At 36.6% G+C, this 19,007-nt stretch overlaps 1 protein-coding gene and 1 long non-coding RNA gene across 2 annotated transcripts; both read right to left on the bottom strand.

Moving 5' to 3' along the window:
- Positions 1 to 7,717: 7,717 nt before the first annotated feature.
- On the bottom strand, positions 7,718 to 12,110 carry LOC140162853 (uncharacterized). Its single transcript, XR_011860362.1, has 3 exons — positions 11,856 to 12,110; positions 8,999 to 9,090; positions 7,718 to 8,602 (listed from the first exon to the last, which is right to left on the bottom strand). It is a non-coding gene; the product is annotated as an uncharacterized lncRNA (long non-coding RNA).
- A 5,340-nt stretch (positions 12,111 to 17,450) lies between these two features.
- Positions 17,451 to 18,041, bottom strand: LOC140161852 (uncharacterized). The gene has a single exon (XM_072185147.1). It carries the CDS (start codon positions 18,039 to 18,041, stop codon positions 17,451 to 17,453), a length of 591 nt encoding a protein of 196 aa, XP_072041248.1.
- Positions 18,042 to 19,007: the final 966 nt, after the last annotated feature.

Here is a 19,007-nt window from a genome sequence, read left to right as displayed (position 1 = left end):
AAAATAGAAATATAAGCCAGGCATGTTTGTTCCTCTTTGTCGTTTGTGTATTAATTATCATCATCATCATATGTCATCTTCATCAACATCATCATCATCATCGTCGTCTTCGCCGTTGTTGTCATTATCATCATTACCTGATCACTAGCCACACCACCACATCAACAAAAATTTAATGAGATCAATCAATTTTCTGCAAGTCCTCAGAGAAAATTAATATATAAATGTTTAAAATCCTGTTTTATTACAACGTATCTAATTTCAATTACAAACACAACTGCTAGATTCAGCTGAAATGAAACAAGAAATGTCTTTAAAAAAGACGGCGCAGTGATTGAAGAAAAAATGTTGGATTTCACATTCACTGTTCTTTGGCTTAAAATGAGCTATTTAGAAACGAAAAGGAGAGAATGCAAGCAGATAAAGTTTGTATTATGTTTGTTTCCTTTATTTTGTCTTAAAAACCCACAAGGAGGGCACAAATATGCTGAGTACTTAGTTCATTTCTTGGTATACTTAATAAAAATATGTTTTGATGACATTTACTTAAAATGAAGAACATATTCTCAAGTTTGTACTTAACATAAATTAGTTTAAAAGTTGTATGCATTTGAGCCTTTGGAATGATCACAAACATAATACTGTGGTATGTGGTAATACATGTAGTTTAGTTTAGTTTATTCTTTCTTTATTGAGGGTAACAACTTCAGTGACCAGCACTGCTTTCCAAGCAGGCCCTCATTCAATAAAAAACATAATATAATATAAAGTATAATAGTACACAGAAGTGATACAATATAAGATATACAAAAAAATGCAATCACAAATAGGAATTCATAGACATTTTAACATGAAATGAGAACATTTGTTTTGAATTGTCTCAAAGACATATTTTCCATATCAGTTCGAATCATTGGTGATAAACTGTTCCAAATATGAGCAGCTCTGACGTGAAATGTACGCAATCCAGGATTAGTGTTGTATTTTGGAACAATCAATGTATTAGACGAATGATTTCTGGTTACATGAGAATGAGTATTATGAACAAATTCAAACTGAGATGATAAATATGAAGGACTAAGATTTCTTAAACATTTAAATGTAAGAATAAGCATATGATTTTTCCATCTGTCACTTAGTTTGATCCACCCTAGTGAGTTTAACATGTACATTTATATTATAATAGCAATTCCTCACTGATAGCATGGATAGTGTCCAAGTCTGATGACGAGTCTTCAGGTTCATATTGTGGTAGCCGATATGAAAAAATAGACTAATAAAGTCTATTTTGAAAATAAATATTTTTCGATGTACATAGTTTTGATCAATAACAAATGACGAACACCAACTAGATGTCAAGCTGATTATTATGTCTTAGCTTTGAGCTAGCTTAGAGGTCACCAGGAAAGTAATATTGATAATCAACAATTTACAATGAGGGGTGCGCTGCAAATAATAAGTGTTTCACATCGGCAGCTATTACATTATACTGTACGTACGATGATCTTGCATTCTGCCCATGATATGAATACCATGTAATGACAGTTAGAAAATAATACAATACCGAAAGACAATTAGGTTTTTCTCACACTGCACATTTTCTACAAAAGTTACGATAATTGTCAGTTTTTGTAATTTTGAGAACAAGTAAAAATATAGTTCAAGCATGCATTTAAACATATTTATTTACCAATATTTGTACCGAATAGAGTGATCACATCACTTTATTATCAAAATACATAAAAACTATTGAACAATAAAGGAATACAATAAGCCCAGAACATAAAATGAGACAAATAAAATGCAATAATCAGAAATGATTAAGATGAATACGTAACTGATGTATTCTTGAACATTGTTTTCAAATCTCAAAATTACCAAAAATTACTTCTGCAATTATCAAAGCAGGGTTACGATTTATAAATCACTGCAATGCTCAAAACGATTGCACTACCAATTCGAATTACATGCATATTTACAGGGTCATATAACATTTTATTTCATCTTTATGATTGTATATAAAATGAATCATAAAATTTGTTTTTATTTATTTATACCGAACGTCAGCATTTTAGATTCCAGTAGGCACATTCCCTATGTAAAGGAAAGTATCTACCGGTAATTGTTGTGACCTGTTACCACGAAATGAGCGTAAAGTCTCAAGTTGATGGTTTCGAGACGTCGTGGCTGCTGCGTCGGTGTTCTGTGTTTCACACGCACCTGTATGTTCTTTGTGAATGGGGCACAATGGGGCATTTACGAAGGACATATTACTAGCTTGTACAGGTGCGCGGCAAACAAAGAACATCAACACAGCAGCCAGGATATCTAGAAACTACCAACGTGCGCCTTTACGCTCATTTCGTGGCAGCAGGACGCATATACAAAAAATAGAAACGTCACTATTAACTGTGATGGCAGCATATAGCAGAAGAACACATCATAACCACCGACTAGCTTTCCTCATGCACTGCAGACAAAAGATCCAGTATCTCGGTACACTTATCCATACACCAGGTAGGTTATGTAAAATTATATTCATATTTATTTATTTATTTATTTAATTTACTTTTTCAATTTATATACAATATTGGTATCTTTTTATGAAGCTTTTTGAGTTAGGGTTATCAACATTTGCCCTATACCGCTAACATAAAACTTGATCAGTTCTCTCGGATTGTGATGTCCAAACAGCGAACAGAGGCGTGTAGCACTTATACGGAGGCGCGCAGCTCCGACATCGAGGCGCACAAAACTCCACTACCTCTCTGCCTACATGTACCAACTCAGCATAGACAATAAAATGCTTATATATAGTACTGATGCCGGGACTGATGCTCTTTATTAGAACTTATCCTAAATTAAAGGCCCATTCAGTGATTTGATCATCCGGATGATCGTAAAAATCATCAAAATTCAGATTTTGGTACCTTTGTCATTGTCATAGATGTGGTAACATAGCCTGCGAGTGGTTCAGCCGAAAGCCATGTATTTAAGACAAAATAAGACATTTTACACATCTGTAATTTAGATACTGACAGTATCTAAATTAGCTACATGTATTTGAATGGGGCTTCAACTTCGCCAGTACTGCTGTTTTCTTCGTTTTTGCCAAATTTGTCATTTCAAAAATACCAAATGATAATTTGAATGATTTATCCTTCACTTTAAAGAATTATAAACAATTTTAATTTGTTTACACTTCCGGTGGGATCACTGAATGGGTCGTTAAAACAATCCAATGTACACCTTTTGAAAGTATGATTAAAAACAAATTTTTATTTTTGTTCTTTTTATTTGACGACTTATTTGCCTATTATTTCAAATCGAGCAAAATGGATATATCGCTTTTTGCATCTGAACTCGATTTAAAATATAAAATTTCAAGGCCATCTAATCTGAATAATACCAGGCGGACATGTTGAATTTTAGATGCGTTACTTTCCCAGAGTATTACAAAATTAGAATTAAATTGAAGGCATATTCAATGATTTGCTTATCCGGACAATCGTAAAAATCATCATAATTCAGATTTTGGTACCTTTGGCATTATCATATTTGTGCTAACATAGCCTGCGAATGGTTTCTTTCTTTCTTTCTTTCTTTATTTATTTATTTATCCTGCAGTGATGGATTGTTTTTCCACTTTATATTAAAGAAATTTGTAGGCCTACCGCCTATATTAAGTCTTGTACATGAATATTTTTACAAATTCAATTTTACAAATATTGGTTGTTATTTTGTTTTTGTTGTTGTTCTTGTTGTTGTAGAATTGTTGTATATTATTGCGCAATCAGGGTACTAGCAGCATCGATTTATTTCATCAAAGATATCAAGGCTAATTAAACATCAACACATTTTCTAGACGGTGGCTAAAGCGTCAATAGATTTTAAAATTTAGAAAATCCCATAGGAAAATTGCCGTAAAACGGCTTGTGCCCCCTCCCTCAGCATCATGTCCGTTGTCTCCCCCTCATGGTCCATATCCCCCAGGATGACACACGAGCTGCGTCATTAAGTTTCATGTCAGGCGTAGTCTCGCGGCCAGACTGTATGTGGCTATCACGAACATACAGTCTGGGAAACTGAAGGATCTACGTGATTGTGATTGGACAGTCGATTCTGAGTGTCAAGTCACGCAATTGATATAACATCGTTCGCAATTGGTCAAGATACCATGACGTAATTTAACCCCGGAAGCCGTTCGTCAGCTGGCTGCAGTGTATTACGGGGATTCCCGGGAACTGTTTACGGTTATGTTTACGAGGATTTTATGTAAACAAACAAGGTGTTAAACATGAACAAAAGAAAGTATAATTAAAATGCTGTGTGGCGATCCGAGTGACACTTTATGGATACAATTTGTATGCACCGTGACCGGCGCGGCAGACAGCTGAAGCACGATCGCGACAGAGACAGGGCAGTTTTGTGCTGATCTAAGAAAGCTTAAAAGTGACGTGAGTATATTTATATTTAATTAAATAAATAGGGGCTGGCATTTTCTTCGGAAGGGGTGGGTCTCAAATATACTTGGGGGGGTCATACAATTTTTAGACCAAAAATAGGGGGTTATAATTTTTTTAACACCCAAAATAGGGGTTTGTAGAATTATTAAGGGCTGGCGACTAAAAATGTTCACGCGCTGCGTGCGCATTCTTTAACTTCACAATCAAAATGTGCATACAATCTATAGCTATACACCAATCCGAGAAGCGTTTACTCTATTTGGCCCTCTATTGACGGAACCACAGATGTACCAGTGCGGGAGATTTAATTTGTACAATCAAGTCATGATCGTGTATTGAAAATTACTGTTGTGTACAATTCTGTATAGCACACTAACAAGTAAGTGATGGAACCCCCGACCTTGGGACACCGCAGTTTTACGTCGGGGACACCGCAGTAATGGCGTTTTCGGATTGGTGTATATAATGCAAATTTTTTATGCACTTCACGCGTCTTCATCGCTCTTAGCCTTTGGCGACTCCGCTTTAGTTCCGCAATGAATGATTTGTCTTGAGTGCGTGTAGGTGGAAGGGGGTGGGGGTGGGGTTGGTCATAAAAAAATTTTACCCAAGATAAGGGGGTTGTTAAAAAGTTTTGGCCGCGATAGTCACTGACATATTTGGGACCCCCCTTCTGAAGAAAATACCAGCCCCTTATACTAGGTGCTTTACATGAATTGAATCCTACAGTCTGAGGGCCGATGACACACATTCGATGGGTGTAAGGTGCTTGCATGGAAGGTCATTAGTTCAAATCATCCTCCAGACACGGCGCTCCAGAAGACATGCAAATGCATTTGCATGTCTTCTGGAGCATGTCTGGAGGATGATTTGAACTGATGACCTTCCGTGCAATAATTAGGGGCTGTGCAATAATTATGAGCCGGGGGAGGGTAAAATTTCCGAACGGTTCGCGACAAGTTGCTTGCCCCACCCTCTCTCAACCTGCCAAAAATTATTTGCCCCCCCCTTGCGCATGGCCGCATGCCAAATTTTTGGGATCCTAATTTACAAGATACATGTTGCGGCGCAGCAAGCAGGAATATTTATGTATTTAAGCATTTCCGCACTGTTTTCCCAAGCCTTTTTAGAGCGTTTTATTTAAAAGGCGCCACATGAATGTGTGCCAAAAATTCCTAGCACCCCCAATTTTACCCTCCTCCAGGGCTCATAATTATTGCACAGCCCCGTATATGTACCGCAGGGTGGTGAATTGGGGGGGCAAAGTTTTTTTGGTAGGCCAAAGGGAGGTTTGATTTTAACATAGGTGACGAAAAAATAAAACCCTGTTCTATGAGCTTCTATGGGGCTGACCTACTGAGATTTTTCCAAAATTGGGAAACAATTTAAGTTTACAAATGAATGCCACTGAGCACAGAGTAAACCAAATGTTGGGAGGGTAATTTTTAAAGTTTAACAAAAAAAAAAAATGTACCTACAGTCCACCTGATCTGCAACCAGTATGTGACCAGTCACAGTGTATCATTTTCAATTTACCAAAAAATTGTTTGATTTTAAACAATAAAAATATTTTATTCTTTTTCCTTTAAAATTTACAGGTTGAGGTGGTAAGCGAGTGGTTGACCAAGCCTGGGAAACTTACAGAAGCCACCTGGGAGTCAGCAATATGAGGTTCCACATTCTGCGTTATTAGTCCGATGTACACTGGTGTGGCAACAAGCACTCCACAAACAACTTTTAATTTAACACATTCCAATTTAGAAACTAAATTTATGCAGTGAACTGTGGCAACAAATGAATAAGGATTGATATTATGAAGCTTTGTTAGACTGGATAGACAGAAGCTGAGAATCATGTTTATTCAGTGATTCTCAAATCTCCAATGAGTGCACCACTGTGAACTCTTTAAATTACACCATAGTACCACTTCAATGCACCTTAATAGCATGTAATTGGTACAAAATTCACAGCAAAATCATCTGGTCATTCTTACATCTGTTCACAGCTCAACTTATTGTCAGAAAAATGCAAGTATTTTCATACCCTATGAAATACTTCCACTAACTCATTGTGTGGCAATAGATGGCCTTGAGGTCTACATGAAATGTGTAATTTCCACCTCTTGATAGGAAATTTAGTTTCATCTCTTTTAAAAAGGGTCAAGGTTCACTTGTTTCATTTAGACTTTAAATGTGTTTATGTGTTTCTGGTAACATAGGTCCTGGAATTAACTCTCAGTTGGTCAGCCAAATATTTTATAGTGAATTGTGATCACATGTACATGCTGTTGAGGTCTGTCAGGAACTAGTAAGGACATTGATGAGAGATGAATGACTATAATCTGACTTATAAATGACCATGGTATATAAAAGTACATTTTATTCAACCTCTTTTCATGGTATCTGAAGATTTACTTTTCATACACTATTGAAAGAAACTATAATTATATTTGATAACACAAGCACTGGTAATACTGTTGGTAATTACAGATGGCATTTAATAACAATCATGACTTTGTATTTCATGACTTTGTATGTGTAACAATGGAAAGAAAGAATAATAATTACAAGCATAATTATTTTAGTTTGTTTGAATTTGCTTCAGTGTTAATACCTGGGGAACCACTCAGAATAAATGTGTTGTCATCATCGAGCAACAATCTGCAGGAAAGGGTACTCTTTTCATGCATCATCGCGGTCTGCAATTTAATATACAATCCTACAAACCTATGGGGCAAAAATATTTTTGCAGGCAAAAATATAAATCATGACAGATCATGGGTTTTATTTTTGCCTGCAAAAATGTTTTTGTCCCGTAGGCTGTAAATGTTTGAAACTGTGAATACAAGAAACTGCAAGTTGAAGGGGTTGGAATAAGCGATAGCCCGATAGCCATGCCTACCAAATTTTCCATTGGGCTATTGGGTTTTATCTCCATGTGGCCCGTCGGCTATTTAAAAAACATTTAATCAATTTATTTAGTTATTTATTTTTTCGGTTTTGGAGTGTCCCTGGACCCTAGAGCTAAGGCCTTAAAAATTGTTTGATTGGCGAACTCGAGCTTAACCCTAAACTTAAACACCCTAAAAAATAATAATAAAAAACCCTTTTTTTTAAAGTTCCAAGGCCTTTATCATACACAATTTACAGCTTAAAAAGCGGGTGCAAAAAACGAAGAAAAAAAAAAAAAGGAAAAATGCTGACCGACCTACCCTAAGTTTTCAAATGTCAATCAAACAATTTTTTAGGCCTAAATGCTAGGATCATTCATGATTGATATTTAAAAAAGAAGAAGAAAAAAATAATAGGCCCTAGTGTTTTTAATATGCAAATAGTTATATATAATGTGTTCATGTCATACTCTATTAATGATTTCAAAATGGATACAAATGCATTTTGAAATCATTAATAGAGTATCTCATGAACACACCGAATTATAGCTTTGCAAAAACACTGGGGCCTAATTTTTCTTATCTTTTGTTTTAAATGTCAATGAAGACTGATCCTAGCATTTAGCTCTAGTACAGGGACACTCCAAAACCAAAACAATAAAAACAAACAAAAACTTAAATACAGAACTGTACTCTCTGAACTTTAATTATTGTTCCTAGTTTGGTTCCTGAACCAAACCGTTGATTTTCAAAATTAAAAAGTAAGTGACAGATGCTTTACCACGTAACAACATACACCTTTTTAATTTCTTTGTAGCAAAATTAATTACGGTACTCAAAAATTAAATTTTCTGACTGCAGTTCTTTCAGAGGCCCTGTATTAAATCAAATTCCTGTGTCATAATCTTTGAGTGTTATACATGTGTACATTGTTTATGTAATTTTCAGAGTAATACTGGAGCCCTTTTAGTTTTGTTCTCCATGAACACAATCATTTTGTGTTCTGTGTTTCTGCACAATTCATTTTCATACAGGCCAAACAAGTGTTTTTGTCTGATTTTTCTCAATTGCTGAATGCTGTAACTTTACATCTAATTGCTATTTGAGAAGTATATGTGACAAATCAGTAGGCTACATAATCCACTGAATAATCAGCAATAATAGTTCTGTTCTGTCTGTTGATTCAAAAATCAGTTGTTCAAGGTGGCCATCACAAGGTCCAATTTCCAAATCATCATGCATGCTCCTGTAAGACAATAATAACAATTAAACATAATATATTAAATGGGTCTGATAAATGTCTGCATGGAGATTTATTCACCAATAAAGTGAGAGCTGAGACGTCTCATTACGTATCATTGAATCAGTGACATTATGGGGATTTAGTATTTTTTCTTTCAAATCAAAAACAAGTAAAAAGAGCCATTTTAATGTGCTGCCATAGATTATGTTTTTCACATTTTCAAGCCTTTCTGTGATTGTTTAGCGTAATGTAGCCTCTTCCAGTTTTTTAGTTGCTTGTCTTATCTAGGCTTATTTATATTCCACCATTCTTAATTTCACCATTATACTCTATGGTGTTTTGCTGTTGGCATGATTCTAAAGGAAAAAATGAGTTGACATTAAGAATGTTTTTACTTACAAAGTAACAGGTCACTGTCTGTCAGAAACCCAAGATTGTGTTGCATCAAGCCATCTCCATTACTGTTGTTCATCAGATGTCATCTTGGTCAACTGCAAACCAAATACACAAATTAATGATTTAATAAATAGCAGTTTTTTTCTCACAAATGATGTTTTCATCATAAAATGAGTAAAAACTTTTTAGGGTATATCCCCATTTACCAATTCCTCATGTTTGCTAAAAATTGTGCCCTGAGCTGGCGCTCTAATTGGATATGGTATATTAACCGGCACTCAACTTGAGCTAGCTAAACCTGATTTATCTCTAGGCCTCAACCGATATGGCAGAACTGTCTACCGATTGGATATCGAAGTAAATAATACCGGCCAATATCTGATCCGATCAGATATCAGTTAAAAAAAAAAAATTTAATTCAATTAAAAAAAAAAATTTCCCAAAGTTTTCCAGCGACTTTGAAGAACCACTGGACCTATTCTGAGGTGCTAAGATCAGAAACAATTACAATTTTCCATGCATTTATAATAATTATGTAGGCCTAATAGATGAAGAGCTAAGAGGTAAACATTTGTTGATAGTTTGCATATAATTGGATAACAAACTGTAATGTTTTCGTAATTTTTTTCCAAATTTTTTTCTTCAAATTAACTATGCTAGCACCTCAGAATAGGTCCAGTGGTTCTTCAAAGTTGCAGAAAACTTTGCAAAAAAAAAAATTTTTGAATTAGATTCAGAATGCCAAAATCGGGTACTTCACAAGTGAAAAAAAATATTCCCACCATACTCCCATGGGACCAGGATTTGTACCATTCGAGAATCGAGACAGTAACGTTTAATTTGCTTACTACTTACTTGAGAACTCTAGCTTCAAATTTGCACACAATAGTTTTACATGTACAGCTTTTTGTACGCATTCGATGCTATCATGCTCGAGTCCATTTGCTATCATTATTTCAGTGGATCTGCCAATCAGCACTGACATGTAATATTTCTGCTGATTTTGATGCAAGTTAAAATTTGATTGAGTCATGCAACTGTGTATTTTAAGGAAATGCTGCCTATTTTTAACAGTCTAATATTTAGTTGAAGTGCAAACTGCAATTTTAGCAACATTTTGATACAATCTCCAGCAGTGATTGGCTGTATTTACTTACAGATTCCCTAGCCATTGATTTCTAAGTACTAGATTTTGATAGCTCAGGACTCGTCTTTAAATAGTGTGAAGCTATCTGTGACAAATTCGAAGCTACACTTCTCGTACAAGCGTTCATGTGTATTGTGTAATTACACACACAATCAAACGTTTATAAATTAACACTGTTTGAAGGCCGCAGTCACCTCGCACCACATCCAGAACTATACCTGGTCTCATGTACCCATACCTAGTGTATGGGTACATGGTATTACCAGGCATTCAAACAGGCACGGAGAGAGCTGTCAAAGAGTGTATATTTCAAAACATGATAACTACACCAGTTATAAAAATTCCTGTATACCTACCACTTTCAACTTGCATTAAAAGTCCTTATTCCATGTCTGAAAAATATGATCCCCAATTTGTACTCACTTTGTTCAAGAAAGTTTAAATATCCACAGTCAAATTTCAGCTGTATATGTTCAATGTATATACTCCAAAACATAACCCCAAATCATGATTTCCAATTATTACACCTCAATACAGCCCAAGGCAGTGCAAGCAATAAAAAAGTCACTGAGCATTTAATCCATAGCACCCCAATGTGTGCAGAAAGGCATGAAATGGCAACCCTTTCTAAATTGCCAACATGTTAACTCCTCATTGGTTAATGCTTGCATGCTTGAGTGGAGGGTATTTCAAGACATAGCATGCCATGCATGTGCAATGATGTGTGCAATATTGCATCATTATCTGGAACATGTGTGCATATTATCATCATATTGAGGCATAGTTCTTCTCTGCACTAGATGGTATTGAAGAATAGGTCAGCCAGTGCAAGGAATGAGATGGAAAAAAACATCCTATCCTGCATTTGGGAATAAGCCATCTCCCAATGAGTGTGGTTGGGAGTTGACATGGCAATTGGGAGGCTTGGCCAAGCACATTGTCATAAAGGTCAGAACATGCTATGATAACATCTCTGATCAATTCATGAAAGTTGGACATTTAGGAAGCTGCTGCTGGGAATATTGACATGAAATTGTCATTTTGAAGGAACATACATGTTGAAAATGGATTCTATAAATTCTTCACCATGTGCTGGTCAAGCTTGAGCAAACATGAAATGGTAAGTGAAACATATTTGGGAGAAAATTACAGCTGTACATCGAAGGTGGCATGTGTTGGTAGTCCATTGGGAAAGTGAATTAGTATGATGTTCTGAACATAATCCAGAACCCTGAAGAATCCCTAAGTATAATATGTTGTAGTAAGCCTTTGATGAGCCCGTACGTACCGTGATGTTGCAAAGTCAGAGCTAACAATGTGTTATGTACAGCACAAAGTTAATTTGTAAATTTCCACTGACTCCACATCAGCAGATCACCTCTGCAATCAGACAAGTGTGTTCCAACAAATGACTGAGTAAATTTTGTGATGTACACTCTCGTCAAAGGTTTACTCATGTACTCCAAACGCCATGCCATCAGACAGAATCAGTATGTAGAGTATCATGCATGCATGCAATGGCTAGTATTATAATATATTTATAATATTCCAGTGTAATAGTATACATGTGTGCCATGTACAAATGTGAAATGATGTAAACATTGTAATGTACAGATGTATCATGCAGGAATTTTAGACGGGACTATGGACCTAGCCTGCGCCTGTCGAGCTGTATCAATAAAATCAACAGAAATCAGTTCGTTAAGTACTTACTTTCTCGTCTTGAGATTTTCTTTCGTGCTCTAAATTACCAAATAGATGTTGAAAATTCGTTCAATTTTCAATCAAATCTGCTCGCGTTGACAGATCGTGCTGCGGCGAACGAAATCAATCAGCTGTTCAAAGGTCAACTCAAATTGATCAGGTCAACAGTCACTTCCGTTTCCCCGAAATATGGGGAACCAATCAGAAGAGTCGTTATATGTGCTCTTTTGCAGACTGTTTGTTAGGAGGATCGACGAGTGTCAGACCGACGCAAACTGGCTGTGTAGGAGACTATGTCAGGCGGCGAGTGGCATGATAGAGCCGGCAACTTGTGAAACCGCCCGGCCGCATGGTATTTTCCATATACTCGGTTAGTTTTGTGGGGTTCATTATCGAACCCCAACGGTTTTAGCATGTATTTATATTATTTATTAACACAGGCCTATTTGTTTGTGATATTTCAAGCGCTTTAAAATTTCAAAATAATCCCATTCAATTACACGGTTGACGATGGAAATTTACTGAATTTAGAGAATGCACCTGTTTCATGTCTTCTGGTCTTGAGCATGTAGATCGATACGCCCCGATATGCTTGAGTTCATTCTGTACATGGCTGTTTCTGTTATTAACTTACGCCCCTCTAGACTTCTCCGTTGTCCACTTGCCCATTGTACATACAGTTAGCATTGTCCACTTGCCCATTGTACATACAGTTAGCATCCTGGACAACCGATTCTTTTGTTATGCAAGGCTCACTCAGTCATTTAAGGTTAAATGCAATTGATTTTCAAGGCTTGATTCCAGAGGGGCGGAAGTTAATAATGGAAACAGCCATGCAGAAAAGAATGAACTCACGCGTACAATAGTGTATCAATCTGAACTAGAACACGGACAAACCGCGGCTCGTGAGTCATCCTATATGTTGCAGGGATAGGGAAGGGGCGACCATGATAGGACCATATGGGCTGATGGGGGGGGGGGGGGGGGGATTGTGGGCAGCCGTTTTCGGCCATTTTCCTTTGGATTTTCTAAATTTTCATTTTTTAAAATTATCCTGGATGATATCTGTCGTGAAATAAATCAATGCTTCTATAGGCTATAATAGCATGAATAGCCCTAGTATGCCTATTTATACCCTGATTATGCAATATATAGGCCTACAACAATAACTACAACAACAGTAACAAAACCAACAACCAATATTTTGTTAATCTAACTTGTAAAAATATATTCATAGGCCGCGCCTAGACTAGTATAGCCTAAAAATTCCTGAATTATATAAAAAAAAAAAAAAACGGGCAAAAACAATCAATCGCTGCAGTCAGAAAGAAAGAAACGAACAAGAAAAGAGAAAAAAGTGAGAGAAAAATAAAATAAAATAGATGGAATAGACCACATAGGGACTCGAACACGTACCAAAGTTTTCCAGCTCAAAACTATAGTATTACATAGTCGAACGTGAGCCCGCGCGCTAACCGATTGAGCTACTGAGTGATCTGTGAAATCGATTGATCTCAAACTGACTATTATGGAATAGTGCATACCAGGCTCTTATGATAAACAATCTCATCACCGCTGTAAATGTCGGAGGTATCGATGGCGAAAAACCTCGATTTTTGCAAAAGTAGCTTAAATTTGGAGTGAAATTCAAATGGGAAAGGAATCGACATACTTTTGAGAAATAATGTAGGCAGTTAGAAATCAAAATTAATGTTCCACAATCCAGATATCGATAATGTAACATAACAGTGTTTTGTGGTACAAGATTCTCGAAAATTGTTCCCAAAAACGGGCTAATAAAATTTAATCGGTACTGTTTTTGGTTCTTCCCCATGGCAACATTATTTCTTTGGTCGATTTGTAGTTCAATACAAAAAGGAGAAAACAATCACTCGGCGTAGTTTTATACGGAGCGAATATTTGAAAAAAACTGCATGGAACGTGTTTTTGATCTTGTGAACACGGTGCGTAAATATGATTTAAACGAAGGATTTTCAAACGGATTCTAAAAATTTGTATAAAGACACAAAAATAATGTTAAGATACGTCCATGCACCAACATTTGACTCACTGCGATATTTGATTGCTGAGAAAACGCGGTTTTAGAGAACAACTTTATACGTCTTTTATACGTTTTTTATACGTTTCTTCGTGTAACCTTAATGAGGCAATACAAACGATCGAATTTGGTGTTGAAATGAGCTAAATTTTTAGTTACACCTTTTCGATGTAAAATTAATTTTCTCGGCCAAATGAAAAGCAATCATTTTCATTTTTTCAGTAAATGTCAGGAAAAATTGTAGTGCTTGATACTGTATTTTTTTTTCAAATTCTAGTGTTAAACTTAGGCGTGAAATTTAGTCATTTAGTGTAAGATTTTCGATTTTGATAGGCTTAAACTCTGCCCGCGAGCCTTTTTTTGGATCTACCTTTTAGCTTTTCAAAGTAAGATAGTTCGCTAATGAAGGATTTTTCCCAACTTTCTAACGCACATCACCGTGAGCGATATATCATAGTTTTGTCAGAATTTGCGTTTTCATTTCACCATTTTTACTGCCGGCTGACCATTTTTCAAAATCAACGAGTGAAATCTAAGGCTAATACTAGCATTGTGGATCGATATCCCTGGGTTTAATAGGAATACCGGCATGGCTACAGTGTTGCTAGAACTTCAATATAGCAAAGAAATTCCCAGGCCTATAGCGCTCCTACTGATCATGTTTAACCAGAACACTCAATTGGGGATTTGGGCTACCAAATCGCTGGTCGGGCAATTTGCTTTCAATGGAAAATTGACCTGGATAAACAACAAAGGAAATATCGACTATTTCTGCTGGTTGCTCTCGAGATAAAAGTACTGAGTTAGACATGTTCGGAGCATGAAGGGAAAGAGGGTAAAACAAAAACGGAAATTCTGACAAAACTATAATATATAGACCCACACGATGTGCTTTACAGAGGTGGGAAATATCTTTCTTTAGCAAACTATATTAGTTTGAGACGCTAAAAATGAATTCCGTAAAAAGCTCGCAGTTTTTAACTGACATTACTGAAAAAAAAAAAAAATATTGCTTTATATTTGACCGAGAAAATTAATTTCATAGCAAAAAGGTGTATCTCTGAATTGTGCTGATTTTAACATGTATCGATCGACTTTTAGCGCGACTAAGCATTTCTAAAGAATCGGTTGTCCAGGTTGCTAACTGCATACTCTTAAAACTCTGATTTAATTAATTTGTGCACAATTGATAGATTTTCACATCTGATATTTTTAGTCACCGTACTCCCTCTGTTTGTTAGCTTCCCAAGTGGACTACTTACTTTCGATTGCGGCTAACATGTTTAACACGGTTGTCTATGGATGAGATTGTCGGATTTCTGGCCTACTAAAATTGGCCATGATGTCGATGTAATGCATCTTTAAATGGATCTGGCTTGTGATTGGTCGCCCAGATCTCGTTATGGTTTAAATCCTCCGGGCATGTACCATTACCATTGATAACTACATTGTATACAACTATGCGGCGCTTTGTGTACTAGGTGCATGACCGCGTCTTGTACGTACGTGCGGTTAAATTGGATTGATAAACAAGTATGATTGACAGTGTGTGTTAGGGACTAAGTTCCCGGTCAAAGTCCTGTTAAAAATTCAATGTACATAGTCGATTTTTAACTCGGGCTTTCGCGATTATTAAACTGGTAGATTCTAAAATCAGAACTGTTCAGTATTGAAGTGCCATTATGTTGCATTCAATAAGCTCATTCAATGTTGCATTCAATATTAAAGCCTACGTATACTTTACTGTTACTGTCACTAATATAATTATATAAACTTTTTCATAACCAGTATTACTAGTATTTTGATGTAATAAAATAATATCAGTACAATTTCGAGTTCAACTGAATGCGTTCATAATGATCAAATAACATATTTTTATTTATCAAAAATCGACTATGGCATAATAATAATAATAATAATAAGTGGGATTTATAAAATAATAATAATATAATAATTTATTCTTATATAGCGCATTACATCAAAGACCACAAGGCGCTTTACAATTAAAACATGTGTACATAAAAACAAAATACCCAATGAATTATAAATATACATCATTAAGAAATAATAAAATGAAATAGGCACACGATGAACATTGCACAAAAGGGATTGCACGGAAAAAATGCATGCAAAATGAGCAGAGAAACAACCAAGTGAAATGTTCAAAGTGACGGCATAAGCAACAAAGCAAAATAAGTTTAACCAAACAACAATTTTATATAAACAAAGGCAATATACTGCAAACAAATATCAGAGATGAAACCAGAATCATAAAACCAAGCTGTACACTACATTGATAACACGAGAGTAGAAAACAACAAAAATGAAAATGAAGTATACAACGAAGCAATTAAACACATGATCGATTCAATGCAATATCAAAAATGGCAAAACACAAATCAAATTGAATATGAAAAATTCCAAACAAATGGATACTTTTAACGCAAACAATACCAAAAGTGGTGAAGCAAACATATTTACACCAGGTATAATACTCAAATGAACAGAGCAATCACGAGAACAACCAAGAAAATAACTTGAGTTATACGAGGTGTAGGCAAAATATTATGCGAAACATATTGCACACTTTTTTAAACATAATTAATAACCAAAATTGCACAAATATTAATAATACAATAATATCAAAATATCAACAAACAATACCAAAGTGGCGAAGCAAACATATCAACACCAGGTATAATGCTCAAATGAAAAGAGCAAGACACATCACGAGAGCAACCAAGAAAAAAACTAAAAACTAAAACGATTTGTAGACAAAATATTATGTGAAACATATTATTGCACATTTTTTAAAAACATAATTGATAACAAATATTTTCATAATAATTAATAATACAATAATATCAAAATATCAACAAACAATAGCAAAGTGTCGAAGCAAACATAATTATCTACACCAGGTATAATGCTCAAATGAAAAGAGCAAGACACGTCACGAGAGCAACCAAGAAGAAACATGAGCCTTACATTGAAACATGAGCCTTACATTGAAAACACAAACGCGCCTTACATTGAAAACACAACCCCAAGGCGCATACATATGAAAAAATAAGAAACAGAAGAACATAAAATATTAAACTACATCAAAAGCATATAAGAACACACCTTTAAATTACATATTAAAGTCATTACATATTATAATACAGTTTTAAGAAAATATATAATTATGATAAAAACATCATGTCCAACAAATATAATAACAAAAATTCATGTCACTTCATAATAAAACATGTTTGAAATACACCAAATCTATACAACAGTGTTCAGCAAAAAAAATTTGAAGAAAACAGTGAATGTACTCAAAGATTAAAAAGATATGTCTTCAATGAGTTCTTGAAACATTGCACAGATTTGGCACGTCTGACAGACTCCGGTAGACTGTTCCATTCATACGGCGCGGCGCCGCGATGGAAAAAGCTCTTTTTCCGTACCCAGATTTAGCGGATCGAGACGCTCGCGGAATCTGAAGAAGTCCCTTGGAGCTCGATCTTAAAGTCCGCGAGGGTATGTATGGAGTGAGGAGTTCACTTATGTAGAGAGGAGCCAGGTTTGAAAGGGATTTGTAAACTAACAAAAGCATCTTGAAAAGAATCCGCTTTCTGATGCAAATGCAAATCTCGAAGGATTGGTTGTATGTGGTCGCGTCTTCTAGCTCCCACAACCAGACGAGCTGCCGAGTTCTGCACACGCTGTAGTTTTGCGATATCAGCGTCTGGAAGTCCATAAAGAAGACAGTTACAACTGTCAAGTCTCGACGATATAAAAGCGTGGACGAGATGCTCTGTAGTAGTCTTATCGAGGTATTTCCTCAGCTGGCTAAGTGACCGCAGTGCGTAAAGGGCTGTCCACACATTACTGACATGATTTGACATGGTAAGCTGGTTATCGATGAACACTCCTAGGTCTCGTACACCTTCCACAGGTTTAATGTCAGCAGTACCGACCTGGACAGAAGGCGCAGTCGTTTTGGATCGAAATCGAGACGATATATGCACAATTTCTGTCTTTGCCCAAGCCCGAATGTCTGAAACACAGGCTTCTATTGACGCGATGGCTTGTTTTCTAGCGGACGGATCAAACATGATATACACTTGTGTATCGTCAGCATACACCATTCCGCTAATTCCATGAGCATTCAGAATATCTTGGATTGGACCAGAGTACAAAATAAACTGTATTTGACCGACCACAGATCCTTGCGGAACACCGTAGATTAGAGGATGGTTCTCAGAAACGGTCTTGCCAATGACAACTGATTGGTCGCGTTCAGTCTAACGCCCCTCTGGAATCAAGGCATCAAAAACCCATATAGTAGCTTTAATGGAATTCTAAAGAATATATAAATTCCCCTATTCTTTATCGTAATTAACATTTGTATATATTCTTACTCGAATGTTTCTTTCATCTTTTTTTTATTACGTTTCAGAATGGGTTTTTTTTCTCCTAAGCCTCACCTATAGTGTTGGTTATGACGATTGTGGTTGCACAGGTTTATGGAGATAAACGACAAGTCCCTCCGCTGCCGTCCGACAATACGAATGTACAAGACCCTCGCCCGCCGGTCGACAATGTGAATGTACAAGACCTTCGCCCGCCGGTCGACAATGTGAATGTACAAGACCTTCGCCCGCCGGTCGACAATGTGAATGTACAAGACCCTCGCCCGCCGGTCGTCAATGTGAATGTACAAGACCCTCGCCCGCCAGTCGACAACGTGAATGTACAAGACCCTCGCCCGCCGGTCGACAATGTGAATGTACAAGACCCTCGCCCGCCGGTCGACAATGTGAATGTACAAGACCCTCACCCGCCAGTCGACAACATGAATGTACAAGACCCTCGCCCGCCGGTCGACAATGGGAATGTACAAGACCTCGCCCGCCGGTCGACAATGGGAATGTACAGGACCCTCGTCCGCCGGTCGACAATGGGAATGTACAAGACCTTCGCCCGCCGGTCGACAATGTGAATGTACAAGACCCTCGCCGGCCGGTCGACAATGTGAATGTGCAAGGCCGGTCGACAATGTGAATGTACAAGACCCTCGCCCGCCGATCGACAATGCGAATGTACAAGACCCT

Source organism: Amphiura filiformis, chromosome 10 (genome assembly GCF_039555335.1).
Source record: "Amphiura filiformis chromosome 10, Afil_fr2py, whole genome shotgun sequence".
Taxonomy (NCBI): Eukaryota; Metazoa; Echinodermata; class Ophiuroidea; order Amphilepidida; family Amphiuridae; genus Amphiura; species Amphiura filiformis.
Note: the sequence above shows the minus strand (reverse complement) of the source record. Positions and strands in the feature narration are given on the sequence as shown.